Source organism: Hyaena hyaena, unplaced genomic scaffold (assembly GCF_003009895.1).
Source record: "Hyaena hyaena isolate Hyena2069 unplaced genomic scaffold, ASM300989v1 scaffold_18, whole genome shotgun sequence".
In the NCBI taxonomy this organism is placed as follows: domain Eukaryota; kingdom Metazoa; phylum Chordata; class Mammalia; order Carnivora; family Hyaenidae; genus Hyaena; species Hyaena hyaena.
In genome coordinates, this window is record NW_024080649.1 from 5,995,242 (window position 1) to 6,018,162 (window position 22,921).

At 38.6% G+C, this 22,921-nt stretch overlaps 1 protein-coding gene across 1 annotated transcript in view; it reads left to right on the top strand.

Moving 5' to 3' along the window:
• Positions 1 to 22,921, top strand: part of PHLPP2 (PH domain and leucine rich repeat protein phosphatase 2) — a 77,534-nt gene that overhangs the window by 33,153 nt on the left and 21,460 nt on the right. The window contains exons 4-11 of the mRNA XM_039223303.1: positions 2,848 to 3,038; positions 8,214 to 8,339; positions 9,671 to 9,825; positions 13,234 to 13,380; positions 13,757 to 13,987; positions 15,929 to 16,131; positions 19,326 to 19,386; positions 22,784 to 22,879. Of these exons, the coding sequence (XP_039079234.1) occupies positions 2,848 to 3,038; positions 8,214 to 8,339; positions 9,671 to 9,825; positions 13,234 to 13,380; positions 13,757 to 13,987; positions 15,929 to 16,131; positions 19,326 to 19,386; positions 22,784 to 22,879 (1,210 nt within the window). The remainder of the gene's footprint in view (positions 1 to 2,847; positions 3,039 to 8,213; positions 8,340 to 9,670; positions 9,826 to 13,233; positions 13,381 to 13,756; positions 13,988 to 15,928; positions 16,132 to 19,325; positions 19,387 to 22,783; positions 22,880 to 22,921) is intronic.

Below are 22,921 nucleotides of genomic sequence, written 5' to 3' on the forward strand. Positions count from 1 at the left end.
TTTCTTTTAATTTTCAACGATATTTTTCAGTTTTCACTGCACAAGTTTTGCATTATTCTTTTTGATGCTATTCTAGATGCAATTAGTTTCTTTTATTTATTTACTTTTATTATAGAGACAGAGCATGTGAGCAGGGAAGAAGGGCAGAGGGAGGGGGAGAGAGAGAATCTTAAGTGGCTCCATGTTCAGTGCAGAGCCTGACACGGGGCTAAACTCATGACCCTGAGATCATAACCTGAGCTGAGATCAAGAGTTGGATGCTTAACTGACTGAGCCACCCAGGTGCCCCAGATGCAATTCGTTTCTTCATTTTACTTTTTGAATTGTTTATTCCTTGTGCATAGAAATACAATTTAAAAAAAAAAATTTTTTTTATCTTGCAACTTTGCTGAACTCATTTGTTGGCTATAATTGTCTTTTTAATGGCACACTTGGTGTTTTCTATGTACAAGATCAAATCATTTGCAAGTAAAGAGTTTTATTTCTTTCTTTCTAGTCTGATACTGGAAATTCGAGGTGAATAGGGACATCTGTTGGACATGTACAGCAGACAATTAGATATGTGAAATTAGAACTAAGGGAAGATTGGGGCAGGAGGTAGAAATAGAGGGCCATTATCATCTTATAAATAGTGCAGTTTGGAGGCTAGAAGCCACATTGAAGTAAATTGAGTAAATAGGAGGTGAGGTAACAGAAGGATAGCTAATACAGAGGCACAAATGAGAAGAAAAGAGCCTCAACAGAGTAAACTTACAGTTTCTCAAAATGTATCTTGTGGACCATCTGCATTTAAAACTACCTGGAATAGTTGTTAAAAATCACATTTTTCTGGGGTGCTTGAGTGGCTCATTCATTTGAGTGTCCGACTCCTGATTTCAGCTCAGGTCATGATCCCAGGATCTTGGGATTGAGCCCTGTGTTAGGGCTCCACACTGAGCGTGGAGCCTGCTTGTTTCTCTTACTCTCCCTCTGCTCTTCTCTCCAGCTTGCCGTCTATCTCTCAAAAACAAAAAACAAAAAGACATTGTCCTGTGTTACGTCCTACACCTTGCGAATTGGACACTCTATGGATGGGTCTCAGCGTCCTGCATTTTAAACTGTTGTCACATAATAACTCTTGGGGACACAAAACTTGGAGAATCACTGAACTGAAGGAGTTCAACAGTTGAGACTGAGAGGGTATGGGAGAAAACTTGAATGCTTTTATAGCTTTGAAAGGAACAATAAGGAGGGTGGGGTTGAAGAGTGAGAAGAGAAAAGAGCCAAATTCTCGGAGAAAGGTGGGGTTTAGAATATAGATGAAAGGCTGGGCCTCACATAGAAGGAGAAATAGAGCTAGTGTTAGTCTACAAAGTTTGAAAGCTTTTTAAAAAAATATCTTTAGTTTTGAGAGAGAGACAGAGATAGAGAGAGAGAGACAGAGTGTGAGTGGGTGAGTGACAGAGAGAAAGGAAGACACAGAATCCAAAGCAGGCTCCAGGCTCTGAGCTATCAGCACAGAGCCTGATACAGGGCTCAAACCCACAAACTGCAAGATCACGACCTGAGCGGAAGTCAGACACTTAACTGACTGAGCTGCCTAGGTGCACCAAAGTTTGAAAGCTTTGAAGTGATCTAACCCATTTCCTTAGATTATATATGGGAAACACATAAAGGGCAACATGATGTGCAGTTTCCATAATCAATTCTGTAATAATATCGGGTACAGTCTAATTTTCTCTGTTACGACTCTATTGCTGTTTGTACCACCTCATACTAGCGCTGCTCTTGTTCATTCCTGTGTAGGGTCACTTGTCTGTTTCTAGCTGTGCTTTAATCAAGAACCTGTCTGCTGTCATACGTGCTATTTTGTTCACTATATCTCAGCCTTACAAAGATTTCTATTGGGGAGGGAGCATACAAAAAAAGAAAGATCTTGTATGATATGAGCTTCTGCGTCCGTGATTGGGATAGTTGATTGAAATCAGCACTAAACTTTTCTGCACAAGGAACAGGAAAATGGAGCAATGTGTACAGAAGTAGAGTGCTCCCATAGTTATTAATTTCTTCCTTCTAGAATAGACTAATCACAATAAGAGTGGTTGTCATTTACTCAGTACTTCTTTTGTTACTTAAAACTATGCTTAGTACTTTACATTAATTATCTTAATTTTTTTTTAAATTTTTTTAATGTTTTATTTATTTCTAGGAGAGAGAGAGAGACAGCGTGAGCAGGGGAGGGTCAGAGAGAGAGGGAGTCACAGACTGAAACAGGCTCCAGGCTCTGAGCTGGCAGTCAGCACAGAGCCCAACGAGGGGCTCGAACCCACGAACCGTGAGATCATGACCTAAGTGAAAGTCGGACGCTTAACCGACTAAGCCACCCAGGCGCCCCAATTATCTTAATTTTTTTATAACAAAATTCTAAAGATAAGTAGTATTAAGATCCAAACTGTGTAAATGAGGAAAGGTAATCGCAGCGAAATTAAGTAGTTCAAAGAAACAAAGTGACAGAACCAGGATTTGAATTCAGATTTACATGTCTGGCCCCCAGGTCTATGATCTTAGTCACTTTGCCATATTGCCTTTTTCTGTGTACATGGCAAATAGGACTGTGTTAGAAGAATTAATAATGGCATCCAAAATAAAATCTTGCTCCTAGCCCAAAATTCACAATACTCCCATTGTATAACTTCAATAATGGGTAACATTTTATGACTGAAATCTTATTTTGTAATATTTATATTGCGTGGTAACTTAAATCTGTAAAGAAGGTTGCTGAATATTGACACACAGTTGTTTCTTTTTCCCTTATAGTAGTCTTATACTAGTTTAATTGTGATTTCTGATGGTCTGTTTTCTTTTCAGAAAAACCATGCCAGATGGATCATCTGGATCGAATCCTTCTGTCTGGTATCTACAATGTACGCAAGGGAAAGACCCAGCTGCATAAGTGGGCTGAGCGTTTAGTTGTTCTCTGTGGTACCTGCCTCATTGTTTCCTCAGTAAAGGATTGTCAAACTGGAAAGATGCACATTTTGCCTTTGGTTGGGGGAAAGGTAAGACTCATAAAAATTGAATTATTCTTCATTTGTTTGATCTTCTTCATTAAAATCACATGTGCTTTTCAGCACTTTCCTCACATCTTTTTATTTTTTATTTTTGTTTTTATTTTTTTGGAAGATTTATTTATTTATTTAGGTAATTTCCACACCAGACGTGGGGCTTGAACTCCTGACTCCGAGACTGAGAGTTGCATGCTCTACTAACTGAGCCAGCCAAGTGCTCCTCCCCACATCATTTTAAAGAAGCCAGTATGAGCATTTGTAAAGATTGCATTGTAGAGGCATCTGGGTGGCTCAGTTGGTTAAGCATCTGACTCTTGATTTTGCCTCAGGTCATGATCCCAGGGTCATGGGATCAAGTCCCCTCTTGGTCTCCATGCTGAGCATGGAGTCTGCTTAAGATTTCCTCTCACCATCTACCCTTCTTCTTGGTTTGCACTCTCCCTCTCTCAAATTAAAATAAAAAAATAAAAAATTAAAATTAAAAAAGTGCAATTACACTGTATCCAAGGGATACACGTGTGCTGTTTTGAAGGGGCACATGCACCCCAATGTTTATAGCAGTGCTATTGACAATAGCTAAAGTATGAAAAGAGCCCAAATGTCCATCGATGGGTGAGTGATAAAGAAAATGTGGTGTATACACACACACACACACACACACACACACACTAGAGTATTACTCAGCAATCAAAAAGAATGAAATCTTGCCATTTGCAACTACACAGATGGAACTAGAGGGTATTATGCTAAGAGAAATTAGCCAGTCAGAGAAAGACAGATATCACAAATATCATGTATGAGTTCACTCAATATGAGGAATTTAAGATACAAAACAGATGAACATAAAGGAAAGGAAGACAAAGTAGTATAAAAACAGGGAGGGGGACAAAACATAAGAGACTCTTAAATACAGAGAACAAACTGAGGGTTGTTGGAGGAGTTTAGGGAAGGGTCATGGGCTAAATGGGTAAGGGACATTAAGGAAGACACTTGTTGGGATGAGCACTGGGTGTCTTTATCAAAAATAAATAAACATTCAAAAAACACAAAGTATAGTGATAGAAACATATCTAAATATATTAATATTCATAATAATTGTGATTGTGAGAATCTTATTTAAAATCCTACTACTAGCTGTTTATAGGAGACATACCTAACACTTAGAATGTTGAATGTGAAACAGTGGGAAGACTATGCTAGTCTAATAGCAACCAAAAGAAAATTGGTGTGGTCATATTAACATTAGACAAAGTATTTTTATGAAAGTTTATATGCAGCAAAGGACTTGTCTCCAGAATTTATAAAGAACTTTTACAACACAGGGATAGAAAGGCAGATAACCTAGTAAAAACCTAAGCAAAAGATTTGAGCAGATCCTTTACCAGTGAAGATATAAACATGGCAAATAGACACATAAAAAGATTCTCACCATCATTAGTCATTAGGGAAATGCAAATTAATATCACAGTGGGATACTACATACCACTAGAATGACTAAAATCAAAAGACTGATGAGTAACAAATTTAGCAAGATGAGGAGCAACTGGAATGCTTATGTCATTGGTAGGAGTGCAGTCCCTTTGGAAGACAGTTTTTCATTTCTTGTAAAGTTAAACATATGTATATCAGATGACCCAGCATCTCTCCTAGGTATTGGGAAATGAACACATATCTTTAAAAGACTTGAAGTGAATGTTTGTCACAGCATTATTCATAATGATCAAAACTAGAAACAAGCCAAATGTTCATTGACTCCTGGTGAATTGATAAACAAATGTGGTATGTGATATATACCAAAACAAGGATCAGTCTCAGAAGCCTTATCTTAAGTGAAAGAAGCCAGGTACAAAGCCTGTTTATTGTTTGATTCTATCATATGAAATTCTAAAAAAGACAACTATAGTGATAGAAAACAGATTGGCGGTTGTCACGGTACAGAGAGGAGGGGATTGATTGTAGAAAAGCACAAAGGGAAGTATTGGGGGGATGGGCTTACACAACTATATTCATTTATAAAAGCTTATCAAATTATTTACTTAGAATCTGTGAGGTAAAAAAAAAATATCACAAATTTTATGAAAATTATACCTCAATAGAACTAATATTCAGAAAAAGACTTTAGTGCAAAAGCATTAGTAGGCATAAAGAGGCTCACTCCAAAAGGATGAAAGGAATATTTCATCATGAATATAATAATTCTGAAGTTGTACATATGTTGTGATGTAGTCTCAACATATATAATGCAAAAATTAACATAATTACTCAGAGAAGTTGACAAATTAACTTCCCGTGGGAGATTTACAATCGTTTTCTCAGTATTTGACATTATATGAGTATATTGTTCTGTGTCAAATATCCTACAATAAAATATTTAAAAGATTATTCTGAAACAGTCATTAATAAGTATTCTTCATTTCACTAAGATCCTTTATTTTGACACAGATTCATTTACTTGCCTTGACTTATTACTAATAAAAAGCAGTGATCATTGCAATTGAATGTTACAAATACTATTTAATTTTATTGGGATCTTTTTAATATGATTCTTTTTTGCTTAAAGTATTTTTGTGTTTCTGCCATTGGATTCAGTCTTTACTTGGCACCAGAAACCTAATGATTTATGAGTATAATTTGGAAGTTCCCAGCTGACTCACCAAGATTCAGTAGCTATGACATATCAAAGTGACATGTCAGACAAAGATGTAAGTGATCCCATAACTATAAACACTTTATCTTCTTCAAAGCTATGTGAGTTGGGTTGTTGGAGTTTTGGGGGAGAATTGCTTTGAAGAGAACTGCTGTTGTGCAGTGAATCCTTACCACCCCAGATGGGAGCGGAGAAGGTTTCTGCCTCTTTCCTCAACCCTAGTGAAAGAGATTTCAATAGGACTCAAGAGAGCTTGATATGGATCCCCTACAGTAAGGGAAACATAGTAGATTGGTGTCCTGCCTTCTGCCCAAGGAGTCTTGAGGACAAGAAATGGTCACCAAAGCAGCCAGGTAGCTTAAGAACCTGCCTCATGCATTGGGATCATCATGTGCTCCTTGGGTTTGTTAGTAATGTGACCCAGAGGGGTTGAGAGAAAGCGAGAGTCGGTGAGCAGATAGGTGGATGAATAGATGAGTGGGTGGCTTCTGTTAGGTCTTGTCTAGTAGGGCTACCTAGAGGGGCATATAGGGCAAATAGGCTTCCCTGGCTATAAAAGGACCACCAGATTCCTTCATGTCTGAGAAGGACATAGTCAACTACTAGAGTAACATGAATTAGCCAGGTCAAGGGATCTGTAAATGAGAAGTCCTTCATTGTTCAGTTTGGGGGCAGGGGGCAGTAACCAAAAGAATCTTTAAAATGCCCCATTGAGGAAAAGCCTCCCTTTAAAAATCTACTAGGCCAGGAGACTGCAAAGTCAGGTTATGACTCTGCTTGTCTAGTAAGAACCTTTGGGCTTTTATCTTTCCTGTCCTTCCTATCTACTTCAGCCCTGGAGGGGGTAAAAAATGGCATCTAGCCCAGTACTTAGTAGGTAAGGAAGGCAAGTCCAAAAAGCAGGCCAGGGCTCCCTTTGCAGGCAGGTAGCTATCTCTGTTGTGCCCCAGGATAGGGGAAAGGTTGGAACTGTCTTACCTTTGCAGTGGAAACATTGGCTCTTATCATGCGGGTCTAGAGACTCTCCTGTTCTGAAACACAGCATGCTTTCTTGCATCACAGGCACTTGTACTTGCTCTTGCTGTGCATGGAATGCTCCTCCCCCAGGAGGTTTTCATGCCTTGACCCTCTTAGGGTCTTTGCTCACATGTTACCTCACCTAGTCCTTCCTTTACTGCCCTGTTCATAACTCAGACCACCCACCCTATCCTCCAAGCTTTTCCCCTGCTTTATATTTCTTGATATTACACCTTATATATTATATCATGCTATGCTATATTATGTCACCATTTTGGTGTTAGAATGTTTGTCCTTTCTCCAGTGTAAACTCCATTGAGCGTAGAGACTTTGTTGTTTTCTCCTCTGCTTATCCCAGCGTGCAGAACAGTAGAATGTATTCATTCAACTAATAGTTAATTACCAAATTGAGACTATGTTGTGACTTATAGAAGAATTAATAAATTTACTTCTGATTATGTCCCAGAGTCCTATTCCTTCAGTATGCTTGCTAAATAAGTTATTCCTTTGCTTTTTTTAAAAATAGCTTTTTGAGATATAATTTATGTATCATATAATTTGCCCATTTAAAGTGTGTAGTTCAGTGGCTTATAGTGTATTCACAGTTTTGTGACCATCACCACATGACCCTGAAAAGAACCCCTGGAGTACTTAGCCATCATCTCCCCATTCCTTCCCCAGCCTTGGGCACCTACTAATCTACTTTCTGTCTGCACAGATTTGCTGATTCTGAAGACTTCATATAAATGGAATCATACAGTATATGATTGTGACTTTCACTTCACATAATCTTTTCAAGGTTTCTGTGTGTTGTAGTGTGCAGCAGTATCTTCTGTTTATGGCTAAATGATATTCCACTGTTGGAAATAAACCACATTCAGTGTTTATCCACTTACCTGTCGATGGATGGACATTTAGCTTGTTTCTCCTTTTGGGCTATTATGAATAGTGCTGCTCTGAATCGTGTATAAGTTTTTATGTGGATGTATGTTTTCAGTTCTCTTGAGTATATATACATATATATATATATTTTAATAGTTTATTGTCAAGTTGGTTTCCAACTCTTGAGTATATATGTAGGAGTGGAATTTCTGGGCCTCATGGTAACTCTGTGTTCGACCTTTTGAGGAATTGCCAGACTGTTTTCCAGAGTGGCTGCACCATTTTGCATTCCCATTGCAGTGTATGAGAGATCCAGTTTCTCCATAGAACTTGATAATACTTGTTATCCAACACTTGTTATTTTCTGTTTTTAATTTTAGCCCTCCTAGTGGATGTGATGTGGTATCTTTCCATTTTGATTTGCATTTATCTAGTAACTAATGATGTTGAACATTTCATGTTGTTACTGGCTATTTTGCAATCTTTGGAGTAATGTCTAGTCAGATCTTTTGCCCCATTTAAGAAAATTGACTTATTTTTCTTGTTATTGTCCTTTGCTCTCTGAGTAGGATTTTTTTTTTTTTTTTTTTTTGGTCTTGATCCTGGTTCTCTCCCCTCAGGTAGAAGAAGTGCAGCGACGGCAGCACTCCCTTGCATTCAGCTCAGCTGGAGCCCAGGCTCAGACCTATCATGTCAGCTTTGAGACGTTGGCTGAGTGCCAGAGATGGCAGCGACAAGCATCCAAGGTGATAAGCTGTCAAATGTCCTGATGAGGCGATAAGAATGTAAAAGCCCAATAGAAATGTATCTTGAAGCTGAATTCACTCCCAAGAGAGTGAATTGTAATTCTTAGGTTATCTTCCTTTAGGATCCTCTAAGTTTATAATAAATGAAATAATGGAATTCCATCAGGTCCTTAACTTATTATTTGTATTTGCACAGTACAAATGCTTTCAAACGTGTTTTCTGGTGCGTTTTACCTTTATACCATCTCTTTGAGAAGAATTGAGACACAAGGAGATTCACATCACTTTCCCTCAACCACTGTGGTCAGGGATAGATGGACCCATTCCCTAATTCCTAACCTAGTGCTTCTTGGACTGAATATGTTTAGCACAACTGTGATGAACCACTTTAAAATTGAACTTATTATGGGACCTGACCTCTGATCCTGTTACAAATCATTATTCTTTTATACTGAGGATAATTAGCTTCTCAGCATAATTTTTGCTTTTTAATCTTTAAAGATGCAGTGCTCTAAAATTGTATTGCAGTTTCCAAATTTTCTTGTTCTCCTAGCTATCTTTGTAGAGTGTTAGTACGTTTTTGTTTGTGGAGCTAAATAGTTGCATAAAGTATGGTTTTAGTATAATGAGATGCCATAAAACATGAATGACTTTTCCAGTGATACTTTGTTTGGTTTTCAGACCAATTGTCAGAAGCAGTCTTTTATTAGCAGACTATTATAGAAATAAAAACTTGTTTTGATTTTATTGAATTTCTGGTACTTCTCTTGTAGTGGTAATAAAATTTGTTCCGACTAAAAATAATTTCAATTTTAAGTAGCTGTTCCATTCTTTTGGCCTTATAAAGAGAAGTTAATATTTTTTGAGCACCTTTTACATACTAAGCAGCATACTGTTTGCTGAGATAGTGTATTTTATCCTCACAACAGATGAACAAACTGCACTGGTAAGTAGCAGAGCCCGTGTGGGTACAAAGGGCCATGGCTTTCAATATCACATAGCCTGCCAAAGTTTTGTATAGTTCTTTTGAATCATCTTAACTTCTTGCATGAAATATTAACTTTCCCTCTTTATGATGGTTTTTTTTTTTTTTTTTTTTACCTTCTAGACACTTTACAGCCTGCACCATTGTGTGTTTCAAGCAGCTTATTAGTTTTAGGAAAAAGGAAAAACGAACTGGTTTCTCTAAATGAGTAATTGGATCTCATTACCTTTTTTCTTTCCCATTGTTAAAATCAGCACCTTTTTGTATAAATGGCATTCCTTCCTTTGCTGGGTAAGAGACATTCACTGCTGTAGCTCAGATGGCACTTCTCCTTGACCCCGTTCAGGTGGTGTCCCAGCGATTCAGCACCGTTGACCTCTCGTGTTACAGCCTTGAGGAGGTTCCTGAGCATCTCTTCTACAGTCAAGATATCACCTACCTCAACTTGCGACACAACTTCATGCAGTTGGAGAGACCAGGGGGCCTTGACACTCTCTATAGGTATGTGGAGAATAGGTTTCCAGACTAACTTATTCACACCGAATTGTGATCACTATCTTAGTTGTCTGTACCTGAAGGTGAGCATGCTTATCATCATATACGTATTCAAAACTTTTCTGTTTTGAAGAGAAGTAGAATTTTTATTTATGCCATATTCTCTTTTCTTTTTCTTTTTCTTTTTTTTTAAGTTTATGTATTTTGAGAGAGAGGGAGAGAGAGAGCACATGTGCTCTCAAATGGGGAAGGGGCACAGAGAGAATGTCAAGCAGGCTCCACACTGTCTGTGCAGAGCCTGACATAGGGCTTGAACTCAGGAACTGTGAGATTACGACCTGAGCCAAAATCAAGAGTCAGTTGCTTAACCTACTGAGCCACCCAGGCACTCCTGTTTACGCAGTTTTCGTACTCTTCCTTTCCCTCCATAAGACAGGAGATAGATGCAAATATTCTGTTATGGATGCCACAGTGCGCTGCCATTGAGCTAGACAATCTTGTTAATAAGTCACTGATAGTGACACCTGATCTGAAGCCAGGATAAATTGAGAGATTGAGTGTATGGCAAGTTTTTGAAACCTAAGTGTCAAATTTAAATAACTTAAAGGAAATAGTCCCAATTTCAAGAATTCCATTCCCAGTGTGGGGCTTTTATTTTTTCCTGTGTGCCTGCTAACACTAGCTTCTAAGCCTTAGATAGATATGAAATTTGTCCCCTCTGATAAAGGAACCATTTCACTCCTTAGGGACTATGGCCCATATATCTTTAATAGAATATATTCCTATTCCCTCCATCCACCCATCTTATCTCTCTTCTCCCTTTGAAAAAGGGTGAAAGAGGGGCGCCTGGGTGGCTCAGTTGGTTAGGCATCTGACTTCGGTCAGGTCATGATCTCGCAGTCTGTGAATTGAAGCCCCATGTTGGACTCTGCACTGACAGCTCAGAGCCTGGAGCCTGCTTCAGATTCTGTCTCCCTATCCCTCTGCCTCTCCCCAGCTCAAACTCTGTCTCTCTCTTAAGAATAAAATAAAAACATAAAAAAAAGTTGAAAATGGATGGAAGAGGGGTGCTTGGGTAGCTCAGTTGGTTGAGCATCCAACATCAGCTCAGGTCATGATCTCACAGTTTTGAGTTCAAGCTCCACATCAGGCTTGCTACTCTCAGTGCAGACCCCACTTTAGATCTTCTGTTCCCCTCTCTCTTTGTCCCTCCCCTGCTTTCACTCTCACTCTCATAAATAAATAAAACATTTAAAAAAAATTTTAATAAATATTTGGTATAAGTAATTGGGCTTGTGAGCAAGGGAGAAATTGGAAATTAAAGAGTTCAGACTACATGATGATTAAAAAGATAATACACATTGATGATGACAGCTTTGTAGTAGAGGCTAAAGTCTGGGATGTGATACCTCCCGTTTTGGTTTTATTCTTCAATATTACTTTGGCTATTGAAATCTAGCCATGTGTAGCAACATGGATGGACCTTGAGGGTGTTATGCTGAGTGAAAAAAGTCAGGCAGAGAAGGACAAATATCATATGTTTGCATGTATAGGAGGATTAGGAGGAACTTAACGGAGGACCATGGGGGAGAAGAAGGGGGGGATATAGTGGGGGAGAGGGAGAGAGGCAAACCTTGAGAGACTCTTGAATGCTGAGAACAAACTGAGGACTGATGGGTGTGAGGGGGGAGGGGGGGAGATGGGCATGGAGGAGGGCACTTGTGGGGATGAGCACTGGGTGTTATATGGAAACCAACTTGACAATAAACTAAAAAAAAAGTTTGGCCTATATTTTAATTGAGTTCTTTGCTTTCCTATTGTTGAATTTTAAGAATTCTTTGTTTACTTTGAATAATATTCCTTTATCGGATGGTTATTTTGCAAATATTTCTCCCAGTCCATAGCGTGTCTGCTTATTCTCTTAATGTTGTATTTCACAAAGCAAAAATATTAAATTTTAATGAAGTAAAAAAAAATAATAATAACACACATTGAAAGTACGTATTTTAGGGGTGCCTGAGTGGCTCAGTCAGTTACGTATTCAACTCTTGATCTTGACTTGGGTCTTGATCTGAATCATGGGTTTGGGCCCTGTGTTGGGCTCTGTGCTGGGCATGAGGCCTACTTAAAAAAAAAAAAAAAAAAAAGACATTATTTTATTTAATAACATTTCTAGAATAATTTTGAGAAAGCACTGTATTTTTATCTCATCTGATGTGTTTTACAAAGCTTTTTAGGTTTAAGCCTGTATTTAGTAATGAGATAACTTTTAATTATATTGGTATGTAAAAACAATACAAGCTATAATTTTAAGTGAGTTTCTAGCATTTACTAATGTTTTCTGCTGAGTTGCTGTGAAAATAGGGTTAATCTAATTTGAGGGCTGGATTAGGAATTCTGAAGTCATGGCACCAAGCCAAAGAAACAGTCATACTCGAGGTCTGGATAGTTGGAAATCAAAAGTTGAAAATTTGGAAGAGGTAAGCATTAGAGTGAGGTACCAGTGACTCATATCTAGAAGTAGGTGATACGGATTGTTACCGTGGAGAACACCTCAGCCTTACCCTCTTGCACTAGTATAATCATAAGTATAATATTCCTAAGTAGAATTAGCAGAGTGATTTCTTTTGATCCAGCTTATATTATTATCTCTAGCTAAGATAGTATAGATACTTTTACTTCTATTTCATGTTCTCTTTCAGATCATATTACAGTAAAACTCAATTAATACGTACATATTTTAAAGGTCTAAGTGGCCCATTCATTTCAAGTGACATTTGAGCCAATATAATTTCAATATGTAAAAAGAAGTTGCTTATAATGGGATTTGATGTGCATGTTTGTTAGCTATTCCTGTGTCCATGAGTTGATGAATTATTACAAAGTTTTATATATTGCATGTAGAAATTTAATAAAGGAAGAGGTTTAAGCATATCAATATGACTTTGATATGAGCTTTTCTTTAAAATGTTCTGCCTATTTAGGGAAAAGAAAAAGTCCCATTGCCCTAGACCTGATTTCCTTCATTGTATGGTGCCAGTGTTAGGCATTTTAGTGTCTGTGCTGTGTACAATGTTTGGCAGGTAGTGAGTGCTCAACAGGTTATGTGGAACAAATTCTGCAGTGGACATCTAAAATGACGGCTAGGGCGCCTGGGTGGCTCAGTCGGTTGTGTCTGACTTTGGTTCATGTCATGATCTCATGATCCATAAGTTTGAGCCCCATGTCAGGCTCTGTGAGCCTGGATGCCTGGATCCTGCTTCAGATTCTGTGTCTCCCTCTCTCTGCCTCTCCCCCACTCACATTTTCTCTCTCTCTCTCTCTCTCTCTCTCTCTCAAAAATAAACATTAAAAAAATTTTTTTAATAGATGGCTTTTTCATTCAGTAGTATAATTTATACGTTTGCATTTTAGATTTTCTCAGCTGAAGGGCCTGAACTTGTCCCACAATAAGCTTGGGTTGTTTCCTGTATTATTATGTGAGATTTCTACCCTGACCGAGCTCAACCTCTCCTGTAATGGATTTCATGATTTACCAAGCAAAATTGGCAATCTGCTAAAGTAAGTATCTGACTTTTGCTAGACTTATTTTTTACTTGCAGAGTAAGGAGCTTTTTTTGGTATTTGGAATGAGGTAGTCCCATGAGCTCTTGCAGGGAAATTAATCATCTAAGTATGAGGATTCTAGTCAGCAGCAGATACTTGCAGCAGTAACTAGTTAGTCCCTTAGTTTCAATAGCAGAGGGTCTGACTATTTTTGATGTTGGAGTTACCATCCATGTCAGTTATGTGTATTTTATTGAGTTTCTGTAGATAGGGTTTTTTGTCATTATTGGATTCATAATATATTAGTGATGTAAGTCAGAATCCATATTTCTAGTTCTTTTCATTCCAATTAAACCATTTCCTAAAGTCTTGTTTTATTTTCTTCCTGCAGTCTTCAAACCCTCTGTCTTGATGGCAACTTTCTGGCAACTTTACCTGAGGAATTAGAAAATCTGCAACAGCTTTCTTCCCTGGGAATTTCCTTCAACAACTTCAGTCATATTCCTGAGGTTTATGAGAAACTCACTATGTTAGATAAAGTAGTTATGGCAGGAAATTGCCTGGAAGTCCTAAACCTCGGGGTGCTGAACAGGATGTGCCATATCAAACATGTGGATTTAAGGTGAGGCCCTTCTTTACCACGTCTTTTTCTAGATGGACCTCTGATGGCCTTTTACGTTTTCTCTTTATGAAGACTTCCCTATGACATTTTCCAAGCTGTAGTAAAGCTTTGGTTTTCACTCAGTAGCAGAGAGATGATGAGTGAGGTAGGTGTAGCACATGATAGACACTTTTACAATACCTTTGACAAAGGTTGTTCTGAGTTATCCTCCAGCAACATTTTATGAGAATTCCCATCTCTACACACACTTATCAATGTTGGATCTTAGCAGCCTTTTTCTTTATTGTCAGTGAAGTAGGAGAAAATAATACTTCATTGTTTTAATCAGCATTCTTTTACTTACGAGTGAAGTTGAGCATCTTTTTTTTAATGTTTATTTATTGTGGAGAGAGAGAGACAGAATGTAAATGGGGGAGGGGCAGAGAGAGGGGGGAAACAGGATCTGAAGCAGGCTCCAGGCTCTGAGCTACCAGCACAAAGCCCGATAAAGGGCTTCAACTCTTGAACCATGAGTTCATGACCTGAGCTGAAGTTGGACGCTTAATTGACTGAGCCACCCAGATGCCCCGGAGCATCTTTTTATTTATTTATTTTTTTTAATTTTTTTTTTTAAAATGTTTTTATTTGTTTCTAGGAGAGAGAGAGAGAGAGAGACCGTGTGAGCAGGGGAAGGTCAGAGAGAGAGGGAATCACAGACTGAAACAGGCTCCAGGCTCTGAGCTGGCAGTCAGCACAGAGCCCGACGCGGGGCTTGAACCCACAAACCGCGAGATCATGACCTAAGCGAAAGTCGGACGCTTAACCGACTGAGCCACCCAGGCGCCCCCCGGGGCATCTTTTTAAATGCTTATTGGTAATTTGTATTTTTCTTGAACTTGGCCATTTTTCTCTTGAATCATTGGGTTTCTTCTTGATATACATTGTGTTGGAATTAAAATGTTAAAGATTCTCCTATGAATTTTTTATGAGTTTTATTTTCTGCTTATAATATTTCCCTAAAGAAAGCTGATAAAAGACACACATAAAAGACACGTATCCACATAGAGTAAATGTTCTGTCATTTATACTAAGCCATTGATGTCCCTTGTAAAGAAATAATAACAGAGGGGTACCTGGGTGGCTCAGTCAGTTAAGCATCCAACTTTGGCTCGGGTCATGAACTCACTGTTTGTGGGTTCAAACTCTACTTCTGGCTCTGTGTTGACAGCTCAGAGCCTGGAGCCTGCTTTGAATTCTGTGTCTCCCTCTCTCTTTTTCCCCTCCCACTCTCACTCTCTATGTCTCTCAGTAAATATTAAAAAAAAAAAAAAAAAAGTAACAGAAAAGTGTATTGAAATAGAAAAAAAATTAGAACATGGCTATGTGCATTAAATCCTATACTTGTATAGAAGAGAACCAAGAAGCCATTTTTTATAATTTGCCCTTGAACTACTTCATATAGATACAGGTTATTTTTCTCTCTATTAATTAATGTAATGTGAATCTTAGCATAAGAGAGAGCAGGCAGAAACGGGAGAAAGTCTGGCTGCTTCCTCTTGCTCTCTACATGGTACACTATGACTGCTTTTTGCTGCTCATTAGCCCAGCAGTGTTCTCGGTTATGTTCATCTTCTTGTTCCTGTGGCGTGTGTCTTCATACCTACCTAACTTTATTAAGTATTTGGATGTAAGTTTTTAAGTAACTGTTGTAGGCATGATCCCTCTTCCCTCTTTCTTTATTTAATTTGTATATACTTATTTGCAAGTCTGGACTGTCTAACTTAGTTTATAAAGAAAGAACTCAAGGTACAGCTCTCTGCAGTTATTAATACCTTGCAAAATGAAGCAAGTAGTGAAATTTTTTAATTGTGTGGTAAAGAGAGAAAGGGATCATATCTCTTTCTTTTGATAAGCACATTTAGTAGAGTTTATTTCTAATGATATCCTTATGTCTTTATTAAGGATGAACCATTTGAAAACCATAGTTACTGAAAATCTGGAGGGAAATAAATACATCACCCACATGGATTTGCGGGACAATCAACTGGCTGACTTAGATCTCAGCTCCTTGTGTAGCTTGGAGCAGCTGCATTGTGAGCGGAACCAACTGAGAGAGCTGACACTCAGTGGCTTCTCCCTTCGAACTCTCTACGCCAATTCGAACAGTGAGTTATCCATCCAGCCTCCTATTTTTTCTCTTGTAGCTCACAGTCAAGAGCTTTCTAAGAACAGTGGCATCTGTGGTGTTCCTTAGCCACTCTGCAAAGTGTAGTTTGAGGTTTATTGAGACCAGCTTTGTATTTTAAGTTTGCTGTCAACACTTAGATGGCTGGGATATGCATAAAAAGGCATTGGAGAGTAATTTGAGATTCCCTAAGTGAGTATAATAAGAGGCATTTTGCAAAATAACAAGGTAGGAGGGTGGGCAAGCATGTTCAAAACAGAGTATCAGGAATAGCTTAAAACAAAGGTTGGCAAACTACAGCCCAGCACCTGTTTTTATATGGCCCACAGGGAATGAGTTTTCACATTTTTTAATAGTTAAAAAGAAAAGAATTTTGACTTAGGAAAGTTTATGTGAAATTCAAATATCAGTGATAAATCAGTAAAGTTTGATTGGAAGATATCCACATTCATTTGGTTGCATATTACTGCTCTCGCGCTACAGTGGCATAATTGAGCAGTTGTAAGAGACATCGCTTGGCGTGCAAAGCCTAAACCATTTATTAAATGTTTAGCTCTTTACAGAAAAAGTGCCCATATCTAGTCCAAAACTTTGTACTGCCTCAGTTCTAGAACAAGACGCTCCTTATTTCAATAGTGATTTGCTCCAAGAATATTTTTCAGTGTAAAAGTCCTTGTATTTGTCTTACTGTTTTTATGGAGAGTTCTTTTTTTTTAAGTTTACGTATTTATTTTGAGAGCAAGAGAGCACATGCAACCGGGAGAGGGACGGAGAGAGAGGGAGAATGAGAATCTCAAGCAGGCTCCATGCTGATCGCTCAGAGCATGACTCCCGGCTCAAACTCATGAGCTGTGAAATCATGACTTGAGCCGAAATCAAGAGTTGGATACTTAACCGACTGAGCCACCCAGGTGCCCCCAGAGTTCTTTACCAAGGAAATTATAATTATGTTTTCTGTGTTTAAGGAAGGATGGAGAAAGATGTTCTGTATCACTAAGTGCCAGAGAAATGCAAATTTTGATAACGCCATTTTACACTCATCAAATTAAAAAAAATAAATCCCACTAAGCACTATTGAAGATGTGGAGAAGCAGCAGCCTCTGCCCTGCCAGCGAGAGGGTCAGTTGGTAAAGCCATTTTGCAGAGCGGTATGACAATGTTCAGAGAAGTCAAAGATGGATGTAGTGCATATTCTGCCAGCTCCTCTGCTTGGGATAGCTCCCAGAGACATCCTCATGTGTCCAGGACATGTGTACTGGAGTTTTTCTCACAGCGTTGTTTGTTATGGTGAAAAAAAAAATAGGACTATTGATAGGAAAATGTATACACTAAACAGTGACATATTTATAAAATAGAATATTGCACAGCAATGGAAATGAAAGTCCTAAAGATTTGTGTATTAATATGGATAAACCTTAGAAACATTGTTTTAGCAAAAAAAAAAAAAAAAATGCTTAAGTATTTGTACACCAAGAAAGTTGTGTCAAATTTCAAACACACAGAAAAGTTGTTGCCTTAGCTCTGTGTTTGCCAGAAGAGTATAAAAGTATCCATGGGAATGATAAAATATTCAGGATGATGTTTACCTCTTGGTGTGTGTAGTGTTTTAATTCTTGATAAAGTCTGAATGTTAACAGGCAGAATGTGAAGATTTGTTAAAAGTTGGACGATGGGTGAAAGTATTCATTATTTTATTCTGTTTTCTGTATCTCTAAAATACATTATTAAGATAAAAGGTAGTTAAAGACTTCTCTTTTCATTGCCTTTTATCATGTTAGAGAAATTTCAACTTGTAGCTTAGATTAATTGCTTGGGTCAAAACTGTCAAAGCTGATGAGTGTCGACTTGTGTCATATTCTTGTAAGATGGTAGTCAGTTTTTTGTTGTGGAAATATTTACTTTTAGGCCCATTTTCTGTTTAATGTATCTGGAGAATAAATGAGTGGCCCTGCTTGAAAAGACCTCATAGACATACATCCTGTCTTTGGTAACTGGGATTCTGTCACAGAACTGAACTTAATGGGGCTTATGTGAAGTTAGCCACTCTGTTTACAGAAAGAAGCCTTAAGTTCTATAATCTGGAAGAATTCACAGAATTCTGATGTCCCCAAAGTAAAGAACTCAGCTTCACAAAAGAAGTTATCCAAGTGATCAGTTAGTGTAAGAAAAGGCACCGACCCCCTGGTCATCGAGGACATGCACATTGAAACCCAGTGTGACACCACTACACACCTACCAGAATGACTAAAATAGTCCTTGAAAAATCACTGAAAATATTAGTTGTAGATTGGTATAACCACCCTGGAAAACTGTGTGGAATTACCTACTAAAGCTGAATATGTACTCACTCTCTGCTAGCTTATACTCAGCATAAATGCTGCTTACATTAGTGCACAAAAGACATGCACAAAAATGTTCATGGAAGCACTATTCATAGGGACCCCAAACTGGAAAAGACTTAAATGCCCACCAACTCTAAAATGGGTACATAAATTGTGGTATAATTATATGAAGAATTTTATACAGCCATGAGAATGAACTACAGCCATATACATGAATAGTTGTTCTCACAGGCACAATGTGGAGTAAATAAAGCCAGACAAAACATTATGCAGACGCTCCGTATGTATATATATGGATAGACAAAAGCTATCTGTGATATTGGAAGTCGGGGGTGGGGAGGGAGGTCGCCCTGGTGGGCAGTGACAGAAAGGGGAAACAGGGATGAATTTTAGGGCATCTGGTAATATGCTGTTTCTTGATCTGGGTACTGGTTACCCCATTGTGTTCTGTTTGTAAAAATGTATTGATCTATTTACTTAAGATTGTTGTACTTTTATATATGTATATTTTTTTACTTTAATGAAAAGATAATTGCCTGTAAAAATTCAATTATTAATTTGTTTTTAAATTAGAAAGCTAAGTAGTCACAGCTAACATTTAACAACTGCCTGCCTGCCAGTAAACAAGATCCTTTAATTAGTTGTTTTATTTGGTTTTCAAGGTAGGTAAAGTTAGTCAGTGTCCGTTACTCTGCTTTTTGTGCTAAGTTCATCTCAGGAGATGACATCAGTTTTCTATCTGGTGATTTCACTAAGCCACTTTGCTCCTGTTTACTCTCAGTTACTTTCTTCTTTGGAGAATATCACTAACACCTGTTTGTTTTTTGATTAGGGCTGACAGCAGTGAATGTCTATCCCGTACCCAGCCAACTTACTTCTCTAGAACTTTCCCGGTGAGTGTGTCTCAGGAGAGTGGTGCTTGTTTGATTCGTAGTATTTAAGAGATGAATGTGGACACTTTGGTAGTTTTGAGGTGTAAAAAATCTAAATACATGAAAATATTTGGATAGCCTGGAGGAGAAAGGATGAGTGGAGGAATACTTTTAATGGTGCTACCATTTATTTAAAGGGAAAGTCCTCTCGAAACAGAAAGGTGCCTGTGAATTCTTTATTCTTAAAAAGTCTGGGGATTTAGAATGAGATGCAAACAAAGAAGACCTTTTATCTTCTTCATGGCAGGATTTCCTTTTTGCTGATTGGAATCAGATAACTTGTCTTGGTTTTAGTAACTTATGTTTACAATTTTATCCTCTTTTTTGATATAACCCATGTTGGTCTTATGTTCAGAGAGATATTAATTGTATTCAGAATCTTATTCTGTTTGTGGTCAAGAACAGATATAAGTGAGGTTTGCTTTCTTTCCTTCATTTTTAACACTGTTGCACATTCAGGATTCATTGGCTGAGTTTAGGGCCTAGTGGAGAGTGTGACAATCCAGCAGTGACAGGGCAGCATTGTAAGTGTGTGATTATAGATGACGGAGCAGGTAGAAGGGGTAGTGGACATATGGCCAGGGTTGTTGTAAAGATTAAGTGAGGTAATAAATGCAAAATGTTACCATGGTGCCTGGCATAAAAGAGTCTTTCAGAGAATATTAGCTGCTATATAACCAGATTTCTTTTTGTTGTTATTTTTATTATCATTATTATTAAGCTGTTGTTTTAGATTCCCTTCCATCCGTCTCTTTCTGTCATACCTTTACAGCAAAACCCCAGCATGGATCAACACTAAGATTTACCTTCTCCTCTGAGTTTCATCATTGCTAAAGAAAATAATACGGACACCACTGTAAATTCACACTTTCCAACCTCACCAGTGTCCTAGGCATTGGCTCCACATGGTCCAACTTCTCTTACCCTCACCTGCACTAGGCCCAACTCCTTCACTCTAGAGCTTAGCTTCCCACCTGATTGAGAAAGTAGGCCGTCTTGGGTGATCTCTCTGAACTTCCTATCACCTTGCTTAAATTGATGTAATTCATATCCATTCTCAGTTTCTTTCCTCTCTTCAGGGCCAGTGCATCCTCTGGGCCTGGGATGGCATCCACTCTGCTGTTCTGGACCTTGCTCTGTCAGTCACTACTTCCTCACCTCTTGTGTGTGTTCTTTTTTTTCTCAGTCTGTACACACACTCATACCTTCTCCGTCTTTGTTAACAGAGTCTGCTTTATCTTGCAGCCCTTCTGGCTACTATCTAATTCTTCTCATCCCCTTTTTATCCAAATTTCTCAGTATTTTCATTTGTTGGCTAGGTTTCCTCGGTTCTCATTTGTTTATCCCCCCACAGCTTGCTTTGGACCTTCTTGTATGGAACTTTTCTATATTGACACTGGTAATCTTTCTCTTTTCTTCAAAAATGCTTCCTTATGATCTCATTTTTTTCATGCTACTTCGAACCACTCTTGTCTCTTGGTACCCCTCTTCCTTGGCTGGTCTTTTATGGTCACTTTTTCTGGCTCTTCTCTTGCATCCTACTTCTCATTTAATAGTCTCCTCTACTGCAGGGATTTCAGCTCTACTTTGGCATCAGTGTCACCTGGATCACCAGCCCAGACGTCTTCATCCAGCCTCAGACCCATGTGTCCAGTTTCACATGAGACATTTTTGACCTGCGCATCTCCAAGTACCTCAGATATGTGCAAAATGAAACTCCTTATCCACTCCTCCAGCCCTGCCTTAGCTTATGGCCTTGTGCCTGCTTCAGCTCTTGGCATTACCGTAAGATAGTCATTTCAGGTGGACGCCACTCGAGACTCACATACCCACGCTCACTTGGAGCCTACTCGTCCTTCCTCTGGGTGTGGTTTTCTCCCTGGCGGTCTAGACAAGAAGCCTAACGTCATTTTTTATTCTTCCGTTTCTGCTCTACTCCCATGTCTAATTCATCTCCAAGTTGTTTTGATTTTTGACTCTTAAGTATTTCTGAAATCACCCCTCTCCTTTTCATATGTACTACCACCGGTTTAGGCCCATGTCGTTTCTTGTCTGGAATTCTGTAACGGCTTCCTAATTGTTCTTCCTTTTATTAATATAAGCACCTCAGTCAGACCTCTGTGTACACACGGAGTGAACTGTTTAAAGTACAGAACTGAGGCGACTGGGTGGCTCCGTCAGTTAAGTGTCCAACTCAGTTAAGTGTCCTTGATTTTAGCTCAGGTCATGATCTCACGGTTCGTGGGTTTGAGTCCCGTGTTGGGTTCTTTGATGACAACATGGAGCTTGCTTGGGATTCTCTGTTTCCCTTGCTCTCTGCCTCTCTCCCTTTCAAAAATAAATAAATACTAAAAAATAAATAAAGTACAAGACTGTTCCCTACTGCTTCCAAGCCCTTTAGTGATTCTCTTGTACCTGCAGGATAAAGTCACAACCTGCTAGATATGATAAAGGTCTTTCTGGCTTTGTTTCTTACCACTTGGCTCTGTATTTGCTGCTCTAGCATCACCAGACTTCTTATTATCCCCCATACATCATGCCATTTCCTTTCTGGTTTCTGCTCTAATTCATGTCGTCACCTCTTGCTTGGTATGTCCTTCTTATCTCGGGTCATTGTACAACACTCTTCAAATTCCGACCCAGATGTCTTATTTCTTGGGGAGTTTGCCCTGATCAATGTAAGGCAAAGTGCTTCCTTCACTAAGCTGTCAAGACAGTATCTGTGCTTCTCCTACAATGCCTACTACTTTCTGCCTCGAGTTGATCTATTGATCAGTAGGTACTTCGAGCCATAGCAAAGCTAAGTAGCATCTGAAAATGGAATTCCTTTTCCTGAGTGTCTGCCCGGTACTCTGCTTAATGCTTGAGTTCACATTCTAAATAATTTGCAGCCTTCCCTGCCACTTGTCTTTTGCCCCTACATCCTTACTTCTATTCATTTGGTTCATATTCTCCAGAATTTCTTTCTCTTCTCTTTCATTCATTCATTACCTCTGGAAATCCTTCTAATCTTTGAAAGTTTGTTTAAACTGCCACTTCTTTCATTGTCTTTTCTCATCTCTCTCTCATCTCATTGCACTACTTATGTGCTTTCCTACTGCTCAAAGCCTTTGTATCTTCTTTGTGCAGGTAGCATAATTGATCCAATATAATGCATGTTTCTGTCTTTGTCCGTCTCTGCTTTCTATCAACAACGTTTATTGAGCACTTAGTATATTCCAGGTAGCATGCTAGGAATGCCTTGGGGCCCGTGCTCCTGCCCACAAGGAGCTCAAGGGCTGGTTAACAGATACATGACAGACTAGTGAAAGGAGTACCATGCATCATCATCAGCGATGCCTTTAATTATTTTCTGTAGAAACCTGCTGGAGTGTGTCCCTGATTGGGCCTGTGAAGCAAAGAAGATGGAGATATTAGATGTGAGCTGTAATCTTCTGACGGAGGTTCCCATGAGGTATGTGTGTGTTAATGTATGTATGTATTAGTGTATGTATTT